Source organism: Procambarus clarkii, chromosome 39, assembly GCF_040958095.1.
Source record: "Procambarus clarkii isolate CNS0578487 chromosome 39, FALCON_Pclarkii_2.0, whole genome shotgun sequence".
Lineage (NCBI taxonomy): Eukaryota > Metazoa > Arthropoda > Malacostraca > Decapoda > Cambaridae > Procambarus > Procambarus clarkii.
The window spans coordinates 319,137-345,083 of NC_091188.1; the positions used below are offsets into that span (position 1 = coordinate 319,137).

A 25,947-nucleotide genomic window follows, 5' to 3' on the forward strand; every position below is an offset into this window, starting at 1 on the left:
GTCCTTGGCTCTTTGGGGCTGGTTGCTTTGGGTGAATTGTCTGCTGAGTTCTCGGGGTTTGATTCTCCTGGCGGTTCATATCTAGGGGGGGTTGTCCATTGTCCCAGCAGATGGCCCGTCTCAATTTCTTCCTGTCCATGGAATAAATGGTCAACGCCGACTCATTCTGTTGCTCTGCCGGACGTTTTGGCGCCCAGAGATGGACCTTCTCGTCGGCCTGGTATGTGCCGCTCTTCCCTGACTGGCTGTCGGGGTCGATGCCTTTTGGCTGGACTGGTCGAGGTGGGATTACCTTTTCCTCTTCCACCCCACCCCCTGGTTTGGTTGTTGCTCCAGGTCCTGGCTCGCTTGAAGTTATGCCAGGGAAGAGTAGTCCTGTTGGCCCCTTGGTGGTTGGCCCAGCCTTGGTTTCAGGCGCTGCATGCTCAGTGTCCAAACCCGAGGGTCTTCCCACGGCTCTGCCTCTTTCAGCAGATTGGTCCAGTCTGGTACCCTGTACATTGTTCGATCTTCTCCTCCGCCTTTCACGTCTGGTCTTTTTGATGTGGGTTTATCACCACTTGTATGGTGATCAGGTAGCTTCATTGATGGTGTCCCACCTGCGGGGGTTTCGTCTCGGCGGCAGTATGAAGTTTCCTGGCAGTCCTTTTGCACTTTTCTTCTCTTCGTAGTTTGTCTTCAATGTCTGATCAGGATTTTTTGTCCTTTCTCTTGGTTGTTTCAGGACTGTCATCTTATGCCAAATACTGTCGCCACGTATTGTGCAGTGCTGGTGGAGCTGCTTCAGCTTGTGTTCAGGGTGGATGTTACTTCTGCTCCGTTCTGCAAGCTTTCTCAGACGTTGTTTCACATGCGGCCTGCTCATGTGCTGCCTGAGCCTTCCTGGTCATTGGACTGGGTACTTTTTCTCTCTTTCTTCTCCTCCTCGGTTTGTAGTGGCTCCTTCGGTTCAGGATTGATAAACTTGATTTCAAGAGATTATGGGGAACTTAGAAAATTCTTTAATTAGTTTAGTTGGGCAGACTTGTTGCTAGGCAAGGAAGTGAATGAGGTGTATGCCAAATTTTACAAAATATACAGTGAAGGGACACGAACATTTATACCTTTCAAAGGCACACAAACATTCAAACAAGGACAGATTCAAGCTTAGGAAACAAAAGAAAAGTGCCAAAAAAATATTAGAAAATTTCCTCTTGCAAACTGTGATAGATGGTTGGAACAAGTTAGGTGAGAAGGTGGTGGAGGCCAAAACTGTCGGTAGTTTCAAGGTGTTGTGACAAAGAGTACTGGAAAGACGGGACACCACGAGCGTAGTGCTCATCCTGTAACTACACTTAGGTAATTACACTTAGGAAATTACCAGTCTGTAGTTATATTGTGCACAATATACTCAGTAGCCATAATCCACCATTCTGTGATTGTATTGTGTTCAGTATAGTTGTCAATAGTATTTTCAACATATGTATGATTGTTTACATTCAATTTGATATGAAAATGTTCGTTTTAACAGGTCTGGTTGCTATTGGTACAAGCCTTGGTCTCAAACTACTACCGCCAAGAAAAAAGATTAATGTGATGTTAATGGGCAATCACTCTGCTGGCAAGAGCTCATTTGTCAACTGGTGAGTGTTGCACGAGAGTAATTATTGTTCCTTAACTTTTTTTTGAGGTATGGTGGCAGAATGGTGTTCATACTGGGCTGGCAGTCCAGTGGTTCTGAGCTCAAATTCAGTTTAACCCCTATAATACTAACCTCATTTATAAACATAATTTGATATAAGCATACACTGCTAACAGCATTTGTAAAGTATTATCACATGTTGGCTTGGAAGACAGTGTCACCAGTTGTATGATTCCTGCAGTCAGTGGGCTCGGTGTTTCTAGTGCCCAAAATATTTACAAATAAAATTTTTTCGGGGGTGGCTACCCCTCGGTGGCTCCTCAAACAACACACCAAGTTAGTTTGAATCCTATAGCACCCCTCAGGCCCTTGTGAGTCATGGGCATCTGCCATAGTCCAGGACCATAATCGGGCATTCTTAACACTTTGCTAGGACCAGCGCCCGACCCCCAGCACACCCCAAGGTCAACCTAACGTTTCCCATGAGCGCGCACCCGCACTAAAATGTTTATACTGTACTCTCTTTTTTTACTTTTCCCACCTCAATTTTTGTGCTACGTCGTTGATTTTGGTATCAAATTGTTTGCAATAGAATTCTCTAAAGGGATATTTGCACATAAGGTCAAAAGGCTTGGTGCGCCACCCACATCAAACTCGAAAATCAGCTGAGCATTACCCATGAATCCGCACCCACCCGCACTCAAATATTTATATGTACTCTTTTCAGTGTTTTTACCTCAATTTTTGTGCTTCATCATTCATTTTGGTGTCAAATTGTTCACAATACAATGCACTAAAGGGATTTATAAGGTCAAATGGCTTGGCACGCCACCCACAGCACACCCAAAGTTAGGCCGAGTTTTACCCGTGAGCTCGCACCCACCCACCCGCACTTAAATATTTATACTCTTTCCAGTCTTCCCACCTCAATTTTTGTGCTATGTAGTTCTTTTTGGTCTCAAATTGTTCATAAGTGAAATGCACGCATTTGAAAACTTGTCCCATAATAATCGAACAATAACCGGAATTTTAACAATCATTTTAATTTTGGATGCAGAGTGTATCCTCGCACATACACTGAGTATATTCATATACAGACACATTATGTGTTATGGGTCAGGTAAAGTGTTAAGTGAAAGCCAAGATAAGGTTAAATAAAAAATGCCTAATAATCGCCAGTATTCGAACACCTAGGGCCCCTTGAGCGATGATCTCCCTATAGATGGAAAAATTGGAATCACTTAAAGATCAATGTTAATTTTATCTAGATATGGTAATAAACATAATATTTTTGTCATCAGAAAGACAGAAATATAAGCTACATTTTAAATCATTTAGCCAAAAAACTAACCGAAGGGAAAGCAGAGATACGGTGCAGTTGTATATGTATATTTAGTAAATTACTTGTGTGCTGGTTGCGTCCTGCACACCACAATTCAATTGTGTAATTTACATTGAGACCTGTTGTGGTATCGCAGCTATACAGAACCAAGATGGTATGGCTCACCATCACATAAATAAACAAAAATGCTGCTATTGGTCCTTGAAGTGTTTAAGTTGCAGGTGGAAACAAATGAAAATCAAATAAATAATTAAAACAATTTACTGAAATATTAATGAACAAAAATGGCAACTAAGAACACTTGGCAGTCATATAATGCAAAGGTGGACAAGATAATATGAAAATTAATACAAAAATATACTGTAAGAACAATGAATACAATGCATGAAGATATACTGGTGTACTGAAGACAGCTACCATACCACCACGGCATCAGACACACGTTGTTGGCCGAGGGCAGGTGACGGGTGAGAGAGCAACACATGTGAGGATGACCATAAAGGCAGCCGAGTAAATTTCTTCAGGGAAGGAGGAGGCAGTACAGAATGTCCCTTCCTCAACAATTAGGAAGTGGTGTAGACTGTGGGAAGAAATGCAAACCTTTGTTGAAACAACTCACCCAGAGCAAGCTGTAGTAGGCCGTTGCCTTAACCTTTTCAATGTCACTGCGATGCATCACTACAGTCAAATGTTAAAGCGAAGGGAAAAATAAGTGTTGTTAGACAAATTTTTAGTGAGACAAGCAGTGAACCACAACCAGGTCTTTGTGGTATGCAGGCAAAACGTAGGAGAGAGTATACCCCAGAGAAGTCATCACTGCCCGATGTTATAATGGAAGGGGACTCCTCTTCCAAACAGTAACACCTCTCCTTTCCCTCATCACCATCTTCTATACGCCATAAAGAGTCCTCCATAAAGGTAAGATAAACATATGTATGGTATTGTAGTTATAGAAAAAAATTGTATTCAGTATATGTAAAATTTATTTTTAAGTTAATATTTTTTGGGGTGTGGAACGGATTAATTCAATTCCCTCTATTTCTTATGGGAAAAATAGTTTCGACTTACGATACGTCTCTGGGAATGGATTACCATCGTAAATCGAGGCCCCACTGTATATGCTAATTAACTTAAAAGTTCTATATATGAAAGGCAAGATAGAGATATAGATGTTATTGTAACTACATTTCAAGGAATATATCTTATATCATGGAATATATCATGGAAGTTAAGACATAATGAAATAAAGAATATCTAACAATTGTCAATATTTGGACACCAAGGCAACATTGACTAGCCAAAAGGGGAATACAGGCTGCACAATAATGATAAAGTAAGTCATGTTAATATTTTTTGTGGAGAGTCCCTTCGGCTCCCTGGAGCTATACTGGGCTGATGTGCATATATTTGATCGTGGCAACAGTCAATCGATGGAGTTCTAGGCCTAAAGGGGACCAGAGCCAGAACCTGATCCCCCTCAAGAGAGGCACGAGGAGTAATGGCTTATAGACACCCCTCGTGTAATTGGAAGCAGTCTGTCTGCCATCTACCAGGTCAGGCACCCAGAAAGGTAGGAATTCCAAAACAAACTACAGCTGGTCAAAAATTGCAAACTGAAAGCTGAACTAGCAAGCAGAACTCCCCAATCAAAAACAAGCAAACAATCATGATGCCACCACAACCGTCGCCAGCCGTCTGCGCAACCTCCTCCCCCCCCCCCCTCTCCCAAATGGGGACCGAGAGGAGGGGAATCTCAGACTTCTGTGTTGGCTACTTACTTCAGTTAAAGAGGCTGTTGTGTTGTGGCGGTCGATCGACTCTGGCTCCATCCTTTGAGCAGTGCTGCAGAGCGGTGTTGTTTTTTTGTGTTGATGGTTTGTGAGCCAGAAGTAACACAAGAGTACTGGGGCTGCATGCACCTAGGGCTATCTTCCCTAGGTGCCTTGTAAGTACCGCCTTTGCAGCTTAGGCTGATCTTCCGTGAGCCGTTCAGGAAAGACTACCTCCATGTGGTTCTGTCACTGCTCGGTGATTGCCTGCCCCTGGGGGTCAGCTGGGGGATTCTTACACCTGTTTGACCCTAGGTAGGCGGTAATATTGTCGCTGGCTGGAGCGCAAGGTACTGTGCAGCTGTCTAATATATGCATAGCGACCTGGAGACGTTGTGCTGGTGGTGAGACTCGGGCGGCTTTGGGGATTACCTCTTCCAGATCGGCGGTAGAGGCATTCGAGCCTGTTCCTCCTGCCGGAGCTTTTGGGTCATGTCAGTGGGCACCCTTCGTCCCTGCTTTTCTGGTGGACTCTGCTTTTTCTCCAGAGGCAGAGGGTTTGGAGGACGGCTCGGTCCCAGGTCCTGACATGAAGGATCCCAGGACCCTGGAGGAGTTGTATTGAGGGGCTCAGGCCCCGTTTGACCCTGCTTTGGTGTTGGTATGCTCAGTGTGGGGCTTGTTGTTACAGGAGGAGGGGATTTTCCTATCCCCTTCCCCCCCTTGTACAATTTTGATGAGTTAGACTCCTCCCTGGGTTCGGATCTGGGTTCCCTTGGGTTTTTTGCTTCCCCTCCTTCCGGAGATTTTCAACTTTCCACATCCCACCGAGGTAGGTGCGGGAGGTTCTTGCGGTTTACCTCCTGCGAGATCCGAATCACGCCTTGATAATGGATCCTTCTTCTTTTGAGTTTGGCTCCTCTTTCTTCCTTATTGGGTGCATTACGAGGTGTCAGAGTCTTCTTGGCTGGCAGATTACCCTTTCTTTTCGATAGGGGCTTGGCATTCGTTCTATTGGATCCGCACACTTGAATGATGAGAGTTGACTACGGTTGTTTAGGTTTACTTGGAAGGGGGGGGGGGAGCAAGTTTGAGCACCTCGATGCGTGCTTTTTTTCCATCCTTCCTCGTGATGTCGACCAGGTGCAGCTTCACATGCAGATTTTCTCCCTTTCAGCATCCTTGGTGGCCGAGAATTTGTGCACCCGTGGCCATTTGGCTTCGGTCTTGCGCTTCTTTTCTCTGCTGGAGCTATCTTTGGACTGGCTCGTGAAGGATGTGGAGGAGCTGGGTTCCGGGCTGGTGTCTGGTGTGCTTGCTTCGGCAGCTCAGGCGTCGGCTGCCTTGTTGAAGTTGTATGCACCGATTCTGAAGAAGGCAGGGTGTCTGTTCTTTCCTTCTCGCCTCGCGTGCCAACAGGTGGTGCTCGTCCACTCTTTGGAATCTGCTTGGGCTCTGGCTCTTGGATTTTCATCCCCCTTTTTGTCCGTTTCTGTTTACACAGTCTGCAGTGGTGCATTTTCTGCAGGCGACTTCGTCTAGTTGCCGGCCTATGTCAGACTTGTTGGTTCTGTGGGGAGAGGGGGGGGGAGGCGTGGTGGTCCTGCCCAGAAGGATCATGCCAGGGCTTGGAGTTCCTTCTGTCGTTGTAAGTCAGTAGTGCCAGATTCGGGGCCCTACCCCTCCTGCGGAGCTGTCGGCAGAGCTGTCGGCATCTGATCGGCACAGTGGTCGCTCAGAGTGTTGGTCGGGCTCTCCTAGGGGTCGTCGGTCCTTTTGTGATTCGGCCCATTGACGGGGCGATAGGGGGGAGGCTTGTGCTGTTTCCTCTAACCTGGTTCCACAATTCATGGGCATTATGGGTCATTTCCTCCAGCCAGCAGTGGTGTTGGGTAGTTCCTCTTTCTTTGGGAGGATCGGGGCTGGCAGGGTGGGCCTCTTTCCCTGGGCTCTGTCAGATCATCCTGAAGTGGGTTTGCTTGGGCGTGGTCGAAACGACGGCATCCCTCAGGTGGGTCTCCCGCCTGTTTTCAGTTCCGAAGCAGAACTGTGCGAATCTGCGATTTATTCTGGACTTGTCCCGTCTGAACCCCTTGGATCGTTTGCCCCTCCTTTCGGATAACCACTCTCTCATGTCCGGCTGTTTTTGGTGCCGGGTGCTTGGATGGTGTTTCTGGACCTCCGGGATGCGTATTGGCATGTCCTGGGGTTCAGGGACTGGCTCAGTTTTGTTGTGGGGCAACAAGCTTACAGCTTTTGTTGCCTTCAATTTGGCTAATCTGGCACCTCGCATGTTCACGTGCCTTACCCAGGTCGTGGTGACCCCATTTGTGTCTTGTTAGCAGTTGGTGTTCTGGCTTACCTCGACGACTGGCTCTTCTGGGCTCCCAGCCAGTCCACGTGTCTGCTCGCCAGGGATTTGGTTCTTTCCCAGCTCGCCTGGTTCGGGTTTTTAGTGAACTGGAGGAAGTCCCATTTAGTTCCCTCTCAGGTTCGGACTTGGCTGGGTCTTGTGTGGAACTCTCGGACCGCTTCCTTGTCTCTCCCTCCTGTGGCGGTTTGCGGCTGCAGTTCGGCCTTCAACTGTTTTTGGAGGGCACCCGGGTCACACATCGGTTGTTCGAGCAGCTGTGCGGAAGTCTGAACTTCGCTGTGCTGGTCTACTCATCGGGTCGGATCTGGCTTCGACAGCTGTTCTGGTTCCTTTGGGGACGTCCCTTTCGCCGCTCTCATGATCGCTGGGTTCGGACCCCGAGAGCCTTGTGTCGGCTGCTGCATCTCCGGCTTCCTCTTCATGTTTTTTTTTTGGGGGGGGTTCTGTACCGTGGCACCATTGGGTTCACAGCACAGCACGGGAGTTTGCGGCAGTGTGGCATTTGCTTCAGAACGTTCGTGTCGCTCACGGAGCAATGATCCAATTCAATTCGAACTGCTCCCCTATAGTTCATTGTCAGAACTGCAGAGGTTCGATGTGGTCCTTGGCTCTGTGGGGTTGGTCGCTTCAAGTGACTCGTCTGCTCAGTTCTCCGGGTTTGGCTCTCCTGGCAGTTCACGCTTAAGGGGTGTCAAGCATCCTAGCAGGCGGCCTGTCTCGGTTCATTCCCAATCCACGGAATTAACGGTCGACGCCGACTCGTTCAGATGGCTCTGTCAGACGTATGGGTGTCTGGAGGGGGACCTCTTCTCATTGGCATGGTTGAGGTGTCTTCCAGTGTATGTGGTGCCCTTCCCTGACTGCGAGGCTGTCGGGGTCGATGCCTTTCGGCAGGACTGGTTGAGGTGGGGTTACATGTACCTCTTCTCACCGGTTAAGTTGCTGCTCTGGGTCCAGCCTCGCTTGGAGACTTAACAGGGGAGAGTAGTCCTATTGGCCCCTTGGTGGCCGGCCCAGCGCTGGTTTCAGGTGCTTCTTGCTCGATGTCCGAACCCGAGGTTTTCTTTTTCACGGCTCCGCCTCTTTCAGCAGATCGGTCTGGTATAGTACGTGGCACGTTCCATCTTCTCCTCCGCTCTTCACATCTGGTATTTTTGACACGGTTAATCACCACTTGAATGGTGATCAGATGGCTGGGTTAATGGTGTCCCACCTTCGAGTTTCATCTAGACGGCAGTATGATATTTCCTGGCGGTCCCTTCGCCACTTGTTGTCTCTTTATAGGTTGTCTTCGATTTCTGATTGGGTTGTTTTGTCCTTTCTGTCTTGGTTGTTTCAGGACTGTCATCTTATGCCAAATACTGTCGCCTTGTATCGTGCGGCACTGGCGGAGTCGCTTCAGCTTGCGTTCGGGGTGGATGTCACCTCTGCTCCATTCCTCAAGCTTTCTTGCGTTGTTTCACCTCCGGCCTGCTCATGCACCTTCTGAGCCATCCTGGTCGTTGGACCGGGTGCTCTTTGTCTCTCTTCTCGTCTTGTGGTGGCCCCCCCTTCAGTTCAGGACTGTTTTTCTAAGGCACTTTTTCTTGTTGGTATTGGTCTCTGGGAATCAGGTTGGGGAGCTTCATGCTCTTCTCCAGCACAGGTTTTCTGCTCTTTCGGTCCTGGTGGTCATTTCGTTCATTTGCAGCCGTGTCCTTCTTTTCTGGTGAAGAATGAGTCTGCATCTTTCCGAAGGAGTCCTTGGGTTCTTGATGCTTGGTTGGTTCGGCCGGGGTGCATCGTGTTTTGTGTCCGGTTGCGGCCCTTTGCCATTATTAGCGGGCTACAGCCTCCATGGCAGGAGACGCGCTTTATGTGGACTCGGTTTCCATTCTTCCCTGTTTCAGGACAGGGTCTCCAGGTCGTCTGCAGGATTATTCAGTCCAGCCAGCCTGCAGTCTATCTTCGTGCCCATGATGTTCGTGGCTTTGGCTGCTGTTTTGGTAATATTTTCTGGACTGACATTCAGGCACGGGGCTTTTGGAGGTCGAACAGGGTCCTGGACGCACGGTACCTTGTTAACTTTTTGTCCAGTGGCGACGCAGTCTGCTTCAATAAATAAATTGACGGATGTCTGCTCGTGATGCATGTTGTGTCAAAATTTTAAATATTTGTTAAAATTCCATTTATTGTTTGATTATTATGGGACTAGTTTTAAAATGCGTGCCTTTAGATTGCGAACGATTTGTTACAAAAACGAATGACGTTATACGACATTTGAGGTCAGAACACTGGAAAGATTATAAATACTTGTGTGGTGATGAGCATCCAAAATTAAAAATATTTGGTAAAATTCCATTTCTTGTTCAATTATTATGGGACTAGTTTTATTTAGATTGCAAACAATTTGATACCGAAATGAATGTCTTAGCTCAAAAATTGAGGTCAGACCTATGGAAAGAGTACATATGTTAGTGTGGGTGCATGCTCCCAAGAAACGCCAGGCCCACCTTGGGGTGGGTTGGGGCGCACGCGCCGGGTGCATGAAAGTGTTAATTAATGTTCCTGGCCTTTCTTGGGCTCGTGTAGCCTTGGGTCTCAGGTTGCAGCCAGTTGTCTCGATTTCGAGTTGAGGAGCAAGTGACGGCCGCCTCCCGAGTAAGTCCCTTTTTTCCTTTATCTTTGGTAAGGAAGCTCTGTGGAGCCAAAGGGGCTCTCCACAGAAAACCAGCGTTGAATGTAATGAAACGTCATTTTCTGGGTGAGACCCAGAGGCTTACTGACAGCTGAGTGGACAGTGCTTCAGATTCGTAGTCCTGAGGTTCCGGGTTTGATCCCCGGTGGAGGTAGAGACAAATGGGCAAAAGGTTTTTCACCCTGATGCCGTGTTGTGTATGTTCTCTGTATTCCCCCTCTTTTCAGCAATCTCTCCTGCTCTGAAGGGGGAAGTGAGTACTGAGCAGTACTCAAGATGGGACAGCACAAGTGATTTGAAGACTACAACCATTGTGATGGAATCCCTGGATTTGAAAGTTCTCGTAATCCATCCTATAATTTTTCTGGCTGACGCAATATTTGCTTGGTTAGACTCCCTAAATGTTAGATCGTCAGACATCATTATTCCCAAATCATTTACATGCTGCTTTCCTACTATGGGCGCATTTGATTGTGTTTTGTACCCTGTATTATGTTTAAGGTCCTCATTTTTACCGTACCTTGAGTACTTGGAATTTATCACTGTTAAACATCATGTTATTGTCTGTTGCCCAGTCTAAAACTTTATTAATATCTGCTTGTAGTTTTTCAGTGTCAACTTGTTTGCTCGTTTTTGATTGTGGAGTTTTGCTTGCTAGTTCAGCTTTCGGTTTGCAAGTTTTGACCAGCTGTAGTTTGTTTTGGAATTCTTACCTTTTTGGGTGCCTGACCTGGTAGAAGGCAGACATACTGCTTCCAATTACACAGGAGTGTCTGTAAGCCATTGCTCCTCGTGTTTTTCTTGAGGGGGTCCAGGTTCTGGCTCTGGTCCCCGGTAGTGATAGAACTCCATCGATTGACTGTTGCCACACTAATATATGCACATCAGCCCAGTAAAGCTCCGGGAAACCAAAGGGTCTCGCCCAGAAAATGGCATTTCATTACATTCAACGCTGGTTTTATATTGCCTTAGAAATAGATACAGATAAACTTTGTTTTCAAACATTTAATATAATAGTATTTCAAATAAGAGCAAAGATGTATATAATTCAATTAAGGTTTCCTATAATCGTGTTACAATGACATCTTATTGCAATATTTATCTTCACCTTTCCAACTTTCCTTTCTTTTTTTGCTTCTTTACTTTGTTCAAAATATAAGATAATAAATATTTAACTTCTATAACATGTATATTGTGTGTGTTTTGGTAAAATATATTTAGTAAATTATCATTATCTCTCTCTGTCTCTCTTCCTCCCCTGTTTTTTTTCTCCCCCTCTTTTTCTCTCTCCCTTGTTTTCTCTTCCCCCCCCCCCCCCTCATTTCCTCTCCCCCCTCTTTTCCTTGCCCCCGTCTTTCTCTCTGGCTTTTTTTTCTGAGTGTCTTGTCTCATTAACATTAAAGCATTAAATGTTTTAAAACAAATTTTTAGCTATTTCTAATCAAATATTAAATACCAAAATGAATTAGATATGAGTAATGTGCATCACCTGCTCACCCTTCAGTGTTGCCTTGGTGTCTCAATACTGGCCATTGTTAGGTACTCTTTATTTAACTATGTCTTAGCTTTCAAGTAATATATTGGGACTACAGTTCAAGGAATATAATGTTTATACTGAATATATTTATATTAGCTTGAATAAATATATGGAGTGCAAATGTTTACATTTATTTGTACATAAGTATATTTTTAAAGTTATACATAATGAACACCACCAATGACACATCATTACAACTTGTTAGAACAAAAAAGTTAAATAACGATTTAAAATAGTTATTTTTGTGTGGCACCTCGCCTAATTTCTACCAAAAGAGTACCTTCTCCAGGCCACTGCAGCTAAACCACAAGAGATAAACTTTTTACTTGGATTTTTCTGCTTCCTGGATGCTAATTAACCGTCAAAAGAAAGTTTTTTTTTTTTTTTTTTGTTTTTTTTTTTTTTTTGTTAACAGCTCAGGAATGTCACATGTAACAGGTGCAAGATGCAGGAGTTAAATATGTTCATGGTTAAGGATTTAAAATGAAGCTTCTAGTAAATAAATAATAAATAAATGTTTATTTAGGTAAGGTACATACATACAAGAGATTTTACAAAGTTTGTTGGATTAATAGATAGAGCTAGTACATACAATGCCTAAAGCCACTATTACGCAAAGCGTTTCGGGCATAGTATGCGTGCAGATATGCAGAACATGTCTGGTCAACATACTTTAGCCACGTTATTGTGACTCATCGCCTGCACTGAAGCTTCTAGTTCTATTATTCTTGAGATATATAAAACATTTATGTTTATTAACCCTAGGCTGTGGTTATTGTCTATTGACATACCCTAGGGGATTGAGGTTATCATCAAAAGACAATTTAAACCATTATTATCTGGCTTGGCTCTGGAATGACCTTTGTTGCCAGGTGTTGCACCTTCTCCAGAGCAGCTATGTCCTTTTAAAAATAGTCTTCATGCTTCATACAGTAATCTAAGTGGGGGCACACCAGATATTTATACAGTTAAACAATTACCTTCTTTCCCTTATAGTCAAAAGTAAGCTTGATTATCCCAAGAGTTTGACTAGCTTTTCTGACTGCTGCTCCCACCTGTTGTGCAACTTTCAGTGAGTGGTGGATCTTGACTCCAAGGTCTTTTCTTCATCACTCTGCTGTAATGTAATGCTATTAATGTGATAGTTGTGGCGTGAGTTGTTATGCCTCACGTGCATGGTCTTGCATTTGTTGATATTTAAAATCATTTGCCAGTCTTCTGACCATTTGTGGAGTTCATGTAGATCTCTTTGTAAGGCTTTAATATCATTATCGTTTCCCACTTTACTATAAATCTTTGTGTCATCTTCAAATGATGTGGTTTGTAATATTCTCATCAATGTCACTGATATATATGGCAAAAAGGGTAGACCCCAAAATAGACTCTTGTGGCACCCCATTTATCACATTTTCCACTCAGATTCGTTTCCATTTAGCACGACCCTTTGTTTTCTTTCCTTCGACCATTGTTTTATTCATTTTAATACGTTATCATATCTTCCATGAGCCTGTAATTTCCTTGCCAGTCTTTCATGGTACCTTATCAAAAGCTTTAGCAAAATTCATGTATACGATATCCACTGGAAGGCCTTTGTCAGAGTAGCTGGTTACCATTTCCAAAAATGTGAGCAAATTTGTAAGGCAGGATCTCTTTTTAACAAAGCCATGTTGTGTCGATTGTATAAGGTTGTTCACTGAAAGATGGTGAATGATTCCCCCCCTGAGAATGCTCTCCACGAGTTTGTAGATGTGTAATGTCAAGCTGATTGGATGGTAGTTTTCTGCTGAACCCTTTCTGCCTTTTTGGAAAATAGGGGGTAACATTTGTATATTTCCAATCTAGATGGACTACCTCTTGGCCCATAGATTTTTTGAAAAGTAGTTTCAGCAGTAGGCATAGTTCTTCTTCCTTTTATTCCACTAGTATTAATACACTAGTATTCCCCTAGTGTATGTACCAAACATTATGGTATTCTTCTAGTGTGTGGTACCAAATATAGCGGTATTCCCATAGTGGGGTACCAAACATCCTGGCCATCTGGTATGGTGAGACTCCTGGGCGAGTGATGTTATCTAAGGTCGGTAGGGACAGATAGTGCCACAGGAAGTGTGACTTCCGCTGGCACCATCACACCTGCTGCTCCCCCTCCTGGCCCCTTGTTGGCGTAACCGTTGAGTATACTGCCAGGTGTACCTTTGGGTTTTACCTTGGGGTCTCATTTGTTATTTTTAGTATCCAGTTATATTATTTTCTAATATCCTACCACCACAGCCAAGACCAGTTCAGATCCATTAACTGTTGGTGAATCTGAGGTCTACAAAGCAGCTTTTTTTTTTTTTTTTTTTTTTTTTTACACCTGGGTTAGCAGGCAGCTTTACAGGATTAAAGCATCAATGCATCAAGCAAAAGCTTAATCCTGCAATTGGTGATGCTTCACAAGATCTTCTTATTGAACTCTCAAGATTCATCAATACTGTACATGCCTGGCTGGTGGTATACCAGAGGTTGTCATGGCCCCTCTTTTTTTGGTCCCTCCCTCTATGCACTCAGCCAGAAAGATGAGGAAATCGAGCCAATCGCTGTTGGCAACACTCCTCGACACCTGGTTGCCAAGGCTGCCATGAAGGTTGTCATCCAGCAAGCGGTTGAATTGCTGAAACCAATTTAGCTAGGATTTGGAATACCCCAAGGCTGTGAAGTGGCTGCCTATGCAGCACAAGCGTACATTGCCAACATTTCTGATCAAAGGCTCTGATCGAACTGGACTTCAAAAATGCCTTTAACATGGTCAGAAGAGAGGCATGTACGTCACCATTTCCCGCCCCTCTACCCATTCATTCTGTCTTGCTAAAGTGGTGAATCAAAATTGCCCTTTGGCGAACACGAAATCAGATCAAGGGAAGGTGTGCATCAAGATAATCCTAAGTGTGCAACCTATAATCCTAGTTGCTCCTCCTCTTTTCTGCTTAGTCTTAAAAGAAATCACCAAAAGCTTGTCCAGCGAGTTCAACATCTAGTTTTTGGACGATGGCACTATAGCTGGCCCCCTACTTCCCCTCTTGAAAGAAATCGACAAAATAAAGGAGCAAGAAATAAACCTGGGTCTCCCTAAATCCATCCCAAGTATGAAGTAGTCTCATCAAACCCAGACATCAACTAGAATAAGATCCATCTTGCCCGAAGTCCATGTCATTAGGTCTGCAAACAGCACCTGCCTTGGAGCCCTCTCTCGGGTCTAAATCGATCATTGATAAAAAAATCACAGACCTCAGGAGGATGGAAGACAGGACAGGTGATACCGATGCTTACAGCGCTTTTTATCTCCTCCCTAGATGCCTATTCCTTCCGAGGCTAACTTTGAGGTGCGCCCATCTTACAACAGCCCAAAGCTTGAAGTGTATGACTTCCTACTGAAGACCATGCAAGAAAAAGTTGTCAACATTTCCTTCAATGACTGTCGGTGGAAAGAAGCCACTGTCAAATCTGAAATATTGGTCACGTTGCCCGTAGACTTATTCACCTGTTTCAGTGCTTCATTACATACTTTTTCAAAGGGAGAGAGAAGAGGAGGTGGGAGAGAAGAGAGGGAGGGAAAAAGGGAAGGGAGGGAGAAGGGGATGTTTGAATAGAAGGGAAGAAAGAGGTGGGATATAGGAGGTCAGGAGGGAAGAGGTAAGAGTGGGTGGGAGATTAGGAGAGAGTGGGGGGGGGGTGAAGGTGGAGAGGGGATCTTGGAGAAGATGGGAAGAGGGGGGATTGGGAAACCAATGACAGGGGGTTGGGGGGTTGGGAGAGACCCGGGTGCAGCTGGGCATCCCCAACTAATTACTTAAATTATTTACATTAGTCATTATATGGCTGCAATTGTGATAATTCAAATTACTACATTTTCTCGATGTCAAACATCAGTCACATGTTTTATTGCTTCCAGTTACTACTTCACCTGATGCCTTGTTCACCGTGTTAGTTGGTGTGTGTATTGTATAGCAAGGAGTAGTGTTGGTGTGTGTATTGTATAGCAAGGAGTAAAGTAGGTGGGTGTGTGTATTGTACAGCAAGGAGTAGTGTTGGTGAGTGTGTGTATTGTATAGCAAGGAGTAGTGTTGGTGTGTGTATTGCATAGCAAGGAGTAGTGTTGGTGTGTATGCTGTATAGCAAGGAGTAGTGTTGGTGTGTATGCTGTAGAGCAAGGAGTAGTGTTGGTGTGTATGCTGTATAGCAAGGAGTAGTGTTGGTGTGTATGCTGTATAGCAAGGAGTAGTGTTGGTGTGTATGCTGTATAGCAAGGAGTAGTGTTGGTGTGTATGCTGTAGAGCAAGGAGTAGTGTTGGTGTGTATGCTGTAGAGCAAGGAGTAGTGTTGGTGTGTATGCTGTATAGCAAGGAGTAGTGTTGGTGTGTATGCTGTATAGCAAGGAGTAGTGTTGGTGTGTATGCTGTATAGCAAGGAGTAGTGTTGGTGTGTATGCTGCATAGCAAGGAGTAGTGTTGGTGTGTATGCTGTATAGCAAGGGTAGTGTTGGTGTGTATGCTGTATAGCAAGGAGTAGTGTTGGTGTGTATGCTGTATAGCAAGGAGTAGTGTTGGTGTGTATATTGTATAGCAAGAAGTAGTGTTGGTGTGTATATTGTATAGCAAGGAGTAGTGTTGGTGTGTATATTGTATAGCAAGGAGTAGTGTTGGTGTGTATATTGTATAGCAAGGAGTAGTGTTGGTGTGTATATTGTATAGCAAGGAGTAGTGTTGGTGTGTATATTGTATAGCAAGGAGTAGTGTTGGTGTGTATATTGTATAGCAAGGAGTAGTGTTGGTGTGTATGCAAGGAGTGGGTTAAAGTGTTTGAAGGAGCGAAGTGGTAACCATCCTCACTATCTCATAGTGCAGGGTGGTGGTGGTGGTGGTGGTGGTGGTGGCGGCCTTATCAGCCGAGCGGATACCATGCCTCACTCCAGCTTGCCTCTTTGACAGTTCAGTTAATCAGGATTCTCTTTACAACATCCCATTGTAAAATAATGTTACTTATGACAACCATTTGGTCAAAAGTACTAATTTGTAGTGATGGCCCATTAAAAGGTTGACGTTGTATTAATTAATATGGCCAAATAGGGAAAATTACAAAATAAATTTGAGCAATTTTAGGCCTAATACATGCTACCATAAGCCTAAAATAATACGTGTGTGTTCTGCATTAGGCCTAGGAATACTTAAGATTGGTTGTAGCTTTATTTTTTTGCAGACTGTAAAATTAAAAGTACAAAATATAATTTTTGGGTGGTCCATCATTACATATTTGGTACTTTTGACCAAATAGTTACTATAAGTACTGTCATTTCAGGAAGGTACTTGGCTTTACACAATGCTGGAGCCGCTTTACACAATTACAGGTCGGCCGAGCGGACAGCACGCTGGACTTGTGATCCTGTGGTCCTGGGTTCGATCCCAGGCGCCGGCGAGAAACAATGGGCAGAGTTTCTTTCACCCTATGCCCCTGTTACCTAGCAGTAAAATAGGTACCTGGGTATTAGTCAGCTGTCACGGGCTGCTTCCTGGGGGTGGAGGCCTGGTCGAGGACCGGGCCGCGGGGACACTAAAACGCCCCGAAATCATCTCAAGATAACCTCAAGATGCTCACAATTACCTGTAGCCATCCAACTATTGAGCTACGCACACGCACGTTCCATACACGCACACATACCTGTGTGCGTGTATGGAACAGATGGACACATATGGAAGCAGAGTATCCAACTCTCAAAATCACTCGCTCTCAAACTCACTCTCTCAAAATCACTTACTCTCTCTCAAACTCTCAATCTCTCTCTCAAAAAAAATAAATAAATAAATAAATAAATTTAAAGTGGGGACCATTTTTTTGGATGGAGGTGTGGTGTTAGGGCGGGGGAGGGTGAGGGGGAGGGGGAGGGGGATTGTGGCTGGGGGGGGGTTGTGTTATGGCGGCGCAGTTAACGCTCGGCCAGATACCGCAGCCGCCGCCGCTACTAATTATGTCTATCACACACACCAATCTCACTTTTTCCACCACTATAACGAGTCCTGACCATTGTCTACTGCTTATTTATTCCCTTGCTAATTCTCTCATTAAATACTTAAAACAAACAATTGTATATTTTTAATGATACTTGGACATTAATGTATAAAATCTAAGTAATAATAAGTAATAGTTGATGCATGCGAGTTATAACATGGGTAGTATTATTTTTTTTTTTGAGATATATACAATAGTTGTTACATTCTTGTACAGCCACTAGTACGCGTAGCGTTTCGGGCAGGTCCCTGGAATACGATCCCCGCCGCGAAGAATAGTTTTTTCATCCAAGTACACATTTTACTGTTGAGTTAAACAGAGGCTAGGATCCTTTACTGCTAGAATCCACTCAGTAAAACATCTAAACTACTGGGACCGACTAAAGAGCCTAAATCTGTACTCCCTTGAGCGCAGGCGGGAGAGATACATAATAATTTACACGTGGCAAATAATTGAGGGGCTGGTCCCAAACCTGCACACAGAAATAACACCACATGAGACCAGAAGACATGGCAGGATGTGCAGAATACCCCCATTGAAAAGCAGAGGTGCAACAGGTACTCTGAGAGAGAACTCTATCAACATCAGAGGCCCGAGACTGTTCAACACGCTTCCACTACACATAAGGGGCATAACTGGCAAACCCCTCACAGTGTTCAAGAGAGAACTGGATAAGCACCTCCAAAGGATACCTGATCAACCAGGCTGTGACTCATACGTCAGGCTGCGAGCAGCCGCGTCTAACAGCCTGGTTGATCAGTCCAGCAACCAGGAGGCCTGGTCGACGACCGGGCCGCGGGGACACTAAGCCCCGGAAGCACCTCAAGGTAGGTAGGTACACTTACGGAATTGCGCCCAGTAAATCCTCCCCGGCCAGGATACGAACCCATGACATAGCGCTCGCGGAACGCCAGGCGAGTGTCAGGTAAGCACATTATAATAGGTAGTATAGTTTGGGGGTAGTGTTGGTGTAAGTGTGGAGGTGGGTATGAGTGAAGGAAAGAGTTGTAGTGCGATACAATAAAGGTGGTAAGTGTTGTAACATTTAGTGTGGGTGTTATCTGGGCGAGGTGTCATTTCCTGTGTGTTGTGTATATTTAGTGTACACGTGGCGCTCTACCGTGGCTCTACCCGCTCCTCTTTGCTCAAACTTCCCCTCACAGCTTGCACGCTACCCTCGGTTGCACATCTTAATTTGTCACACCCGGCCGCCTGACAGCTGGGTGGACAGCATTTCCGATTCGTAGTCCTGAGGTCCCGGGTTCGATCCCCGGTGGAGGCGGGGACAAATGGGCAAAATGTTTCTTTCACCCTGATGCCCCTGTTACCTAGCAATAAATAGGTACCTGGGAGTTAGACAGCTGCTACGGGCTGCTTCCTGGGGGATGTGTAACAAAAAGGAGGCCTGGTCGAGGACCGGGCCGCGTGGACGCTAAGCCCAGAAATCATCTCAAGATAACCCGTATTAACTCCCATCCTCTTATACTGACACCTGTTATTCAGTATTATGTTTGTCTCTTACTGTACTCAACGGTGTGTGTGTGTGTGTGGGGGGGGGGGTTATAATCCCACCCCAATGTCCTTTCTCTCTTCTGTATTCCTTATAAATGGCTGGAATCACGAAACTGCTCGCATTTATTTTGTTTAATTTTTATGTGGGTGTGTGAGTATTCACCTAGTAGTGCTTGCGAGGGTTAAGCTCTGCTCTTTCTGTCCGCCTCTCAACTGTCAATCAATCAACTGTTACTAACTACTAACTAATCTGCACTATGCACTCTGACGCTCCTGTTTCAAAACAGAGTAATCACTGTGTATTGAGGTAGAACATTCCTACATGAGTCAGAGTGCATTGGGGGGGGGGGCTTGTGTGAAAATTCTGATCAGGCTTCAGTGGAAGCCACAGGAAACCCTCGTGTATTCAGTACAACTCCAGGTAGCAATCTTTTTCCATGTCGTGACCTGATTATCTGGGGTGTGTGGGGGGGGACTATCCACCGCATAGTTTCGAATCCTCATCATGGCTCCTTTGAATTTTCTCATTGATACATTACGTTAGTGTGATTACTCTGTATATTTCTTCAAGTGGCTCTGTTTGGTATCCTCTTACCTCCTGGCTTGCTCCTTATCTTGGTACTTTTCTCCTGGCCACCTCCGTCACTCTCGGGACTTCATGGAAAGATTGCGTCTGCAGCCCTCCTGTAAGATGCCGAGTCTTGATGTTGACTCTGATTACTAATGTTCCCATTGATGACGTTCTCACTATCAATAGTCAGAAGGCGACTGAGGGCCTTCATCATCTCCCACTTCCCACTGACAGTAAACACACTGACGTTTTCCTCCATTTCATCAGTCTCTGTGTTGACTCTTAACTCCTTCAATGAAAAATGCTTTTCAAACTTTCGGTGTGGCTATGGGTTGCCATCTCTTGCTAATCTCTATACGGAGTACTTTGAGACCGTTCTTCTTCCCACTAGGGAGCCGGTCGGCCGAGCGGACAGCACGCGGGACTTGTGTTCCTGTGGTCCTGGGTTCGATCCCAGGCGCCGGCGAGAAACAATGGGCAGAGTTTCTTTCACCCTATGCCCCTGTTACCTAGCAGGAAAATAGGTACCTGGGGTGTTAGTCAGCTGTCACGGGCTGCTTCCTGGGGGTGGAGGCCTGGTCGAGGACCGGGCCGGGGACACTAAAAAAGCGCCGAAATCATCTCAAGATAACCACTATTGATACTCGTCCCTCTCTCTAGCTTCGCTATGTTGTTGATATTTTTTATCTATGGCCTCATGACTAGTCTTTTTCTGCCTTTTCTTTCACAACAATCTGGCTCCTTCTATCTGTTTCGAAGTTGAATGGGAATCTAATTCCCTCCTTCCTCTTCTAGACGTCAATGTTCACAGCTCTGTGTTTGGTTTATCTTTATCTGTTTACCGTATGCCTGTGCACAGTTCCCTTCTTTTCCTACCATCCTCATTTTATTAGGAAAAGTGGGTGCTTCCTCCCTTCAGATTGATGAAAAAGAGGGAATAGAGAGAACATATACGGCATACATAGACTCGATAAAGCACCTAAATTATTGGGATCGTCTCAAAGCTCTCCAAATGTACTCGCTAGAAAGGAGGCGAGAGAAATATCAAATATACACGTCGAAAATACTGGAGGGCCTGATCCCAAATCTACACAGTAAAATAACAACATATTAGAGTGAACAGTATGGAAGAAAATGCAGAATAGAACCAGTGAAGAGCAGAGATGCCATAGGCACAACCAGAGAACACTGTATAAACATCAGAGGTCCGCGGTTGTTCAACATTCTCCCAGCGAGTATAAGAACTAGATAATTTTCTCCCAGGAGTGCCGGACCAACCGGGCTGTCTGTGGTGGGTATGTGGGCCTGCGGGGCCGCTCCTGTTCCACCAAGCTCTCAAGTCAAGCCTGGCCCCGGGCCGGGCTTTGGGAGTTGAACTCTCAGAACCCCATCCAGGTAGTGTACCCCATATGCATCTTGTGAGTGATAGTTTACCTCATACCCATCCTGTGAAGGGTAGTAGATCCCATACCCATCCTTGTGAGTGATAGTTTACCTCATACCCATCCTGTGAGGGGTAGTAGACCCCATACCCATCCCGTGGGGGAGTAGGGGGGGGGAAGGATCATGTATAGAGGGTAGGATGGCGGGGTACGTTATCTTGGAGGAAATAGTATAGGGTAGCGTTGGTTGGGCTGCAAGGATGCCCTCCCCCTGTCTTGTATCTTACATGCCCTTCACTTGTCTCCCCCCCCCCCCTCCTTCATCGCCCCCCCCCCCACACTACCCCTTCATTCTCTGACACTTGCCTTGTGTATCCTTCATCCCCTCATCCCCTCACACCTCCCTTGTCTTCCTGTCATTCGCCAGCTCACAACTATGGCGTTTAGGGTTAGACGCAATATTCCAGATTAGACCGTAGTAATGAGGATAGTCCAGCGTTTAACCACGACAACTTTCTCTCATTAATGTGAAAGATCCATTTACGAAGAGATAGCTTTTGACGTTCTTTTAGACAGTAACAAAGTATGTGAAAATGGCGAGAATGGTATATATTAGCAAACTGAAACTAGTCATCACTGCTGTATGGGAGGCCTCTAACATCACTACAATCATTAGCTGTGTGTACTGGCAGTATCGTAACCATTGTGGTACATTCGAGGTGCGATTATTGCTAGTTGACAAACACTACAATCACACCATGTAAAGCAAATAAACTAAACATAATTTTACTTACTATGAAGCCTGATATCCTGGGTATCCTGGGTATAACACTTATTGTGACGCCTATCTTTCGGGGCTTAGCGTCCCCGCGGCCCGGTCCCCGGACCAGGCTTCCTTTTTGTTACATACCCCCAGAAAGCAGCCCGTAGCAGCTGTCTAACTCCCAGGTACCTATTTACTGCTAGGTAACAGGGGCACCAGGGTGGAAAAACTGTCCATTTGTTTCCGCCTCCACCGGGGATCGAACCCGGAACCGTAAGACTACGAATACCGAGCGCTGTCCACTCAGCCGTCAGGTCCCCCTAGTGTGTGTGGACACGTATTTTTTTATTATTTTCTACCACAGACGTGGCCACACATTTACAATGCTAACCAGAATATATACATTTTCTGTCCTCCATGGACAGGGTTAGAGATCAGTTAAACATATAGTTCAAGGGTTTATTGAACAATCAACTACAGAAGGTGATTCGGTGCTTATAAAATGCTAAGCTAACCTACATACGTAAATACATAGATACACAGATTTACGTATGCCCTACATGAAGTGTTCGATGTGTCATTTACATAGTGTCATTAATGTGTGAGGACACGTAGTGTGGGGACACGTGGCGTTTGTGGACACGTGGCGTTTGTGGACACGTGGCGTTTGTGGACACGTGGCGTTTGTGGACACGTGGCGTTTGTGGACACGTGGCGTGTGTGGACACGTGGCGTGTGTGGACACGTGGCGTGTGTGGACACGTGGCGTGTGTGGACACGTGGCGCGTGTGGACACGTGGCGCGTGTGGACACGTGGCGTGTGTGGACACGTGGCGTGTGTGGACACGTGGCGTGTGTGGACACGTGGCGTGTGTGGACACGTGGCGTGTGTGGACACGTGGCGTGTGTGGACACGTGGCGTGTGTGGACACGTAGCGTGAGTGAGGGGACACAGCGATGGCAGACGATGTCCGCCGCCGACCCCTGGACTCAGCAGGCATGCGGGGGTAGAGTACTTAGGGCAACTTCTCTAGTAACGCGAGCCACTGTTAAAGGAGGTGGGTGGTGAGTTTTTAATGTGGCTCTCGGCTTGAGTGACTGGCTTGTTTTACCTCCCGCTGGGCGAGGGGGGAATCTTGAGGCATTAGTGGCAGTGATGCCACTCACACAGCACGAGGGGCATCACCAACCAACCTTCTGTCACGTCTCTCCTGGGATATATAACTGTACACGTCTCCTGCATCTGTGTGGTGTGACGTGCACCGGTGTGACGTACACCGGTGTCACTCGACAAGTCTAGGGTAACAAGACTGCTCTTAGTGGATGAGCACATGGAGGTGGTTTATGAGGCTACAGTAGTGCGTGAGGTATCGCCGGTGTGCTGGATGACCTCCCTTCCCCCCGGCCACCGCACCAGCCTCTGTCCTCGCCCCCACCACCACCCACAACCTCCGGACATGGTCTCCCCACCACCACCCACAACCTCCGGACATGGTCTCCCCACCACCACCCACAACCTCCGGACATGGTCTCCCCACCACCACCCACAACCTCGGGACATGTTCTGCCAGCCTCCTGCAGGCGTGGTGGGAGCGGAAGCGTGTCAAGGGCAGCAATAATGTGTCATCACCGCCTGTAGCTTCTTGCCTCCCCCGTCCGTCTCGCCTCTGTGGCTACTACCAACCCCAACACCATCCTGCAGGAGGAGGAGGAGGTGAGAGGAATTTTTAGGTTTTGCATTGAGGGGCGAATGTATTGACAGTTGAGAGGCGGGACTAAAGAGCCAAAGCTCAACTCCATGTAAACACAACTAGATTAGTACACATTGTGCATATTATACACATTATGAACTAAACAACTTATTGAACTCTAGAAGGGGTTCCCAGCTATGCCTGGGTCTCTTCCCCCTGAACCAACCTCCCTCTTTTTCCCCCTCAACCTCCCTTCCCCCTGTTTTCCCCTTCAACCTCCCTTCCCCCTCTTTCCCCTTCAACCTCCCTTCCCCCTCTTTCCCTCTTCAACCTCCCTTCCCCCTCTTTCCCTCTTCAACCTCCCTTCCCCCTCTTTCCCTCTTCAACCTCCTTTCCCCCTCTTTCCCTCTTCAACCTCCCTTCCCCCTCTTTCCCTCTTCAACCTCCCTTCCCCCTCTTTCCCTCTTCAACCTCCCTTCCCCCTCTTTCCCTCTTCAACCTCCCTTCCCTCTCTTTCCCTCTTCAACCTCCCTTCCCTCTCTTTCCCTCTTCAACCTCCCTTCCCCCTCTTTCCCTCTTCAACCTCCCTTCAACCTCCCTTCCCCCTCTTTCCCCTTCAACCTTCCCTCTCTTTCCCCTTCAACCTTCCTTCCCTCTCTTCTCCCCTCAACCTCCCTTCCCCTCTTTTCCCCTCAACCTCCCTTCCCCCCTCAACCTCCCATCCCCTCTCAACACCCCATCCCACCTCTACCCTCTTCCCTCCCCCCCCATTAACCTCCTTTTTTTCCTTTCTACACCCTTCCCCTTCCCTTGCTCCCCTCCTCTTCCTACCTCATCCCCTCCTCTTCCTGCCCCCCTGTCCTCCCCCACCCATCAGAAAAGTTATATTATGATGAAGCACTGGACCTGCTATACCATGGAGGAGAGGAGAAGGGGGGAGATGGGAAGTGGAAAGTGATAGAGAAAGAGAGACACCTATTTCCCACAGCCTATGGGAAACGCCACCAACATTCCATATTTTATGAGAATCGCAAGGAGGAAACACAATAAATGGTGCTATTTCTTAGAGCATTTCACTTCTGCTGAACTTGACTGGCCTATGACAGTCCCCCCCCCCCCCTCCTTCCCAACTTGATTCATCTTGGAAAATTTAGCGAGGGCCAACCCCTCCAAGCATCTGACTTCCCACCTTGAACAGACATTAAATTTGTTAGATATACTGTAGATAGCTTGGGAGCTACAGTTCCAGGATTCTAAGTAGGAGGGGCGAGTCAGAAATGGCATGAGTTTGGTATGTGAGAGGCAGGATTTGTGTGGCTTGTAAGGTTGAACTAGGTTAAGTCTCTACTGTTAACTTACTTATAACAGGTATCCATGCTTATCTCATTGAGCTAGTGGTAATGGATAAAGTACAAGGGACATTGACAAGGTTTTTGATAGTTCAGGATCTGAGCCTGTTATTCGTTTATTCGTAGGCTATAAGAAGGGTGGTAGGCAGGGAGCGAAGTGCACTCGCCGGTTTCCTGTAATCATATTCCTTCTGTAATAATAATCTTTTTGGCCTGTCTGGGTTTTAAGAAACAGAGGCATACACAGAGGAAGATAGACACAGACCTACACATAGGGAGAGTGGGGGATGTTTGAAGAGAGGGAAGGAGAGAGGTGGGGAGACAGGTGGATACATGGGGAGATTTGGAGAGTATGTGTAAGGAATTTCACCTTAGATTGAGTTGTTTTTTTGAAACTTATGAGATTTCTGTTGCTTGGCCATCTGTCTTGAGGTTGTCGGGTCTAGACAACTTTTGGGGTCAAGAGTAACATTACTGTTTTGAGCTTTAAAGATGTAGTATGAACAGGAGAATATGTAGCATTTCTATTTTCAACATACAAGATATACCAGTAAGTAAGTGTACTATGGTATGGTAGCATGATAGTTGTCAAGTGAGACATAATACATGTAAGAGTGTGCTTCCAGTTTAACATGCTTTTTTTTTTTGCTATACTGTGTGTATACATAGTGGTGACTAAAATTAAATATGTCTATGTACAGACCTAAAATTTGTCACATTTTCAATTAATTTGAACCAGGGTTTGGGGAGTAGAAGTACCCCATGTATTATCTGTATTAGGTACAGTATAGTATTTAGTGGGCAGTTTTGTTTAAAAACTGTAATGTCTATTAGTACTATATTTCAATTATTAATAAATGAATGATTTAAAATAACAAATTTAGACCAAATATTACATTGGCAAAGAGCATTTCAAGCAGAGCGTTGGTAAAGTAAGACAGATGTGCTGTAGGTTAATTATGCAACCAGAGTTCCATTTGACTAATGAGCATTGTTTACATCTTACAGGTACATTGAGGAGCATGTTCAAAGGACAGGTGTGGCCATCGAGACACAGGGGTTCACCTTCATCACAAGTGGCCGCAAGCGAGAGTCTCTTATGGTGGGTACTTGGCTCACTCTCGCTCACTTTCCCCCTCCTTTTGTAATACTTCCTCTTTGAGTGAAGGAGAGGGGAATTGTGTGCTCTGACATCCTGTTAATTAATCAACTGCCCCTTCCACCTATCCTCTCCTTTGTTCCTATTTGTATGTGTCATTTTGAAAAAAAAGACTAACTGCAATTGCATGCATTAAAACAAACAATCTTGAAGCTAAA

At 45.8% G+C, this 25,947-nt stretch overlaps 1 protein-coding gene and 1 pseudogene across 9 annotated transcripts in view; both read left to right on the plus strand.

Moving 5' to 3' along the window:
• LOC123760377 (uncharacterized) overlaps positions 1-25,947 on the plus strand; it is a 47,745-nt gene that overhangs the window by 8,557 nt on the left and 13,241 nt on the right. For all 9 annotated transcript variants that reach the window (XM_069338243.1, XM_045746039.2, XM_045746040.2 and 6 more), the window contains 2 exons: positions 1,511-1,622; positions 25,639-25,732. In XM_069338243.1, the coding sequence (XP_069194344.1) occupies positions 1,511-1,622; positions 25,639-25,732 (206 nt within the window). The remainder of the gene's footprint in view (positions 1-1,510; positions 1,623-25,638; positions 25,733-25,947) is intronic.
• On the plus strand, positions 21,502-21,628 carry LOC123760561 (U4 spliceosomal RNA; annotated as a pseudogene).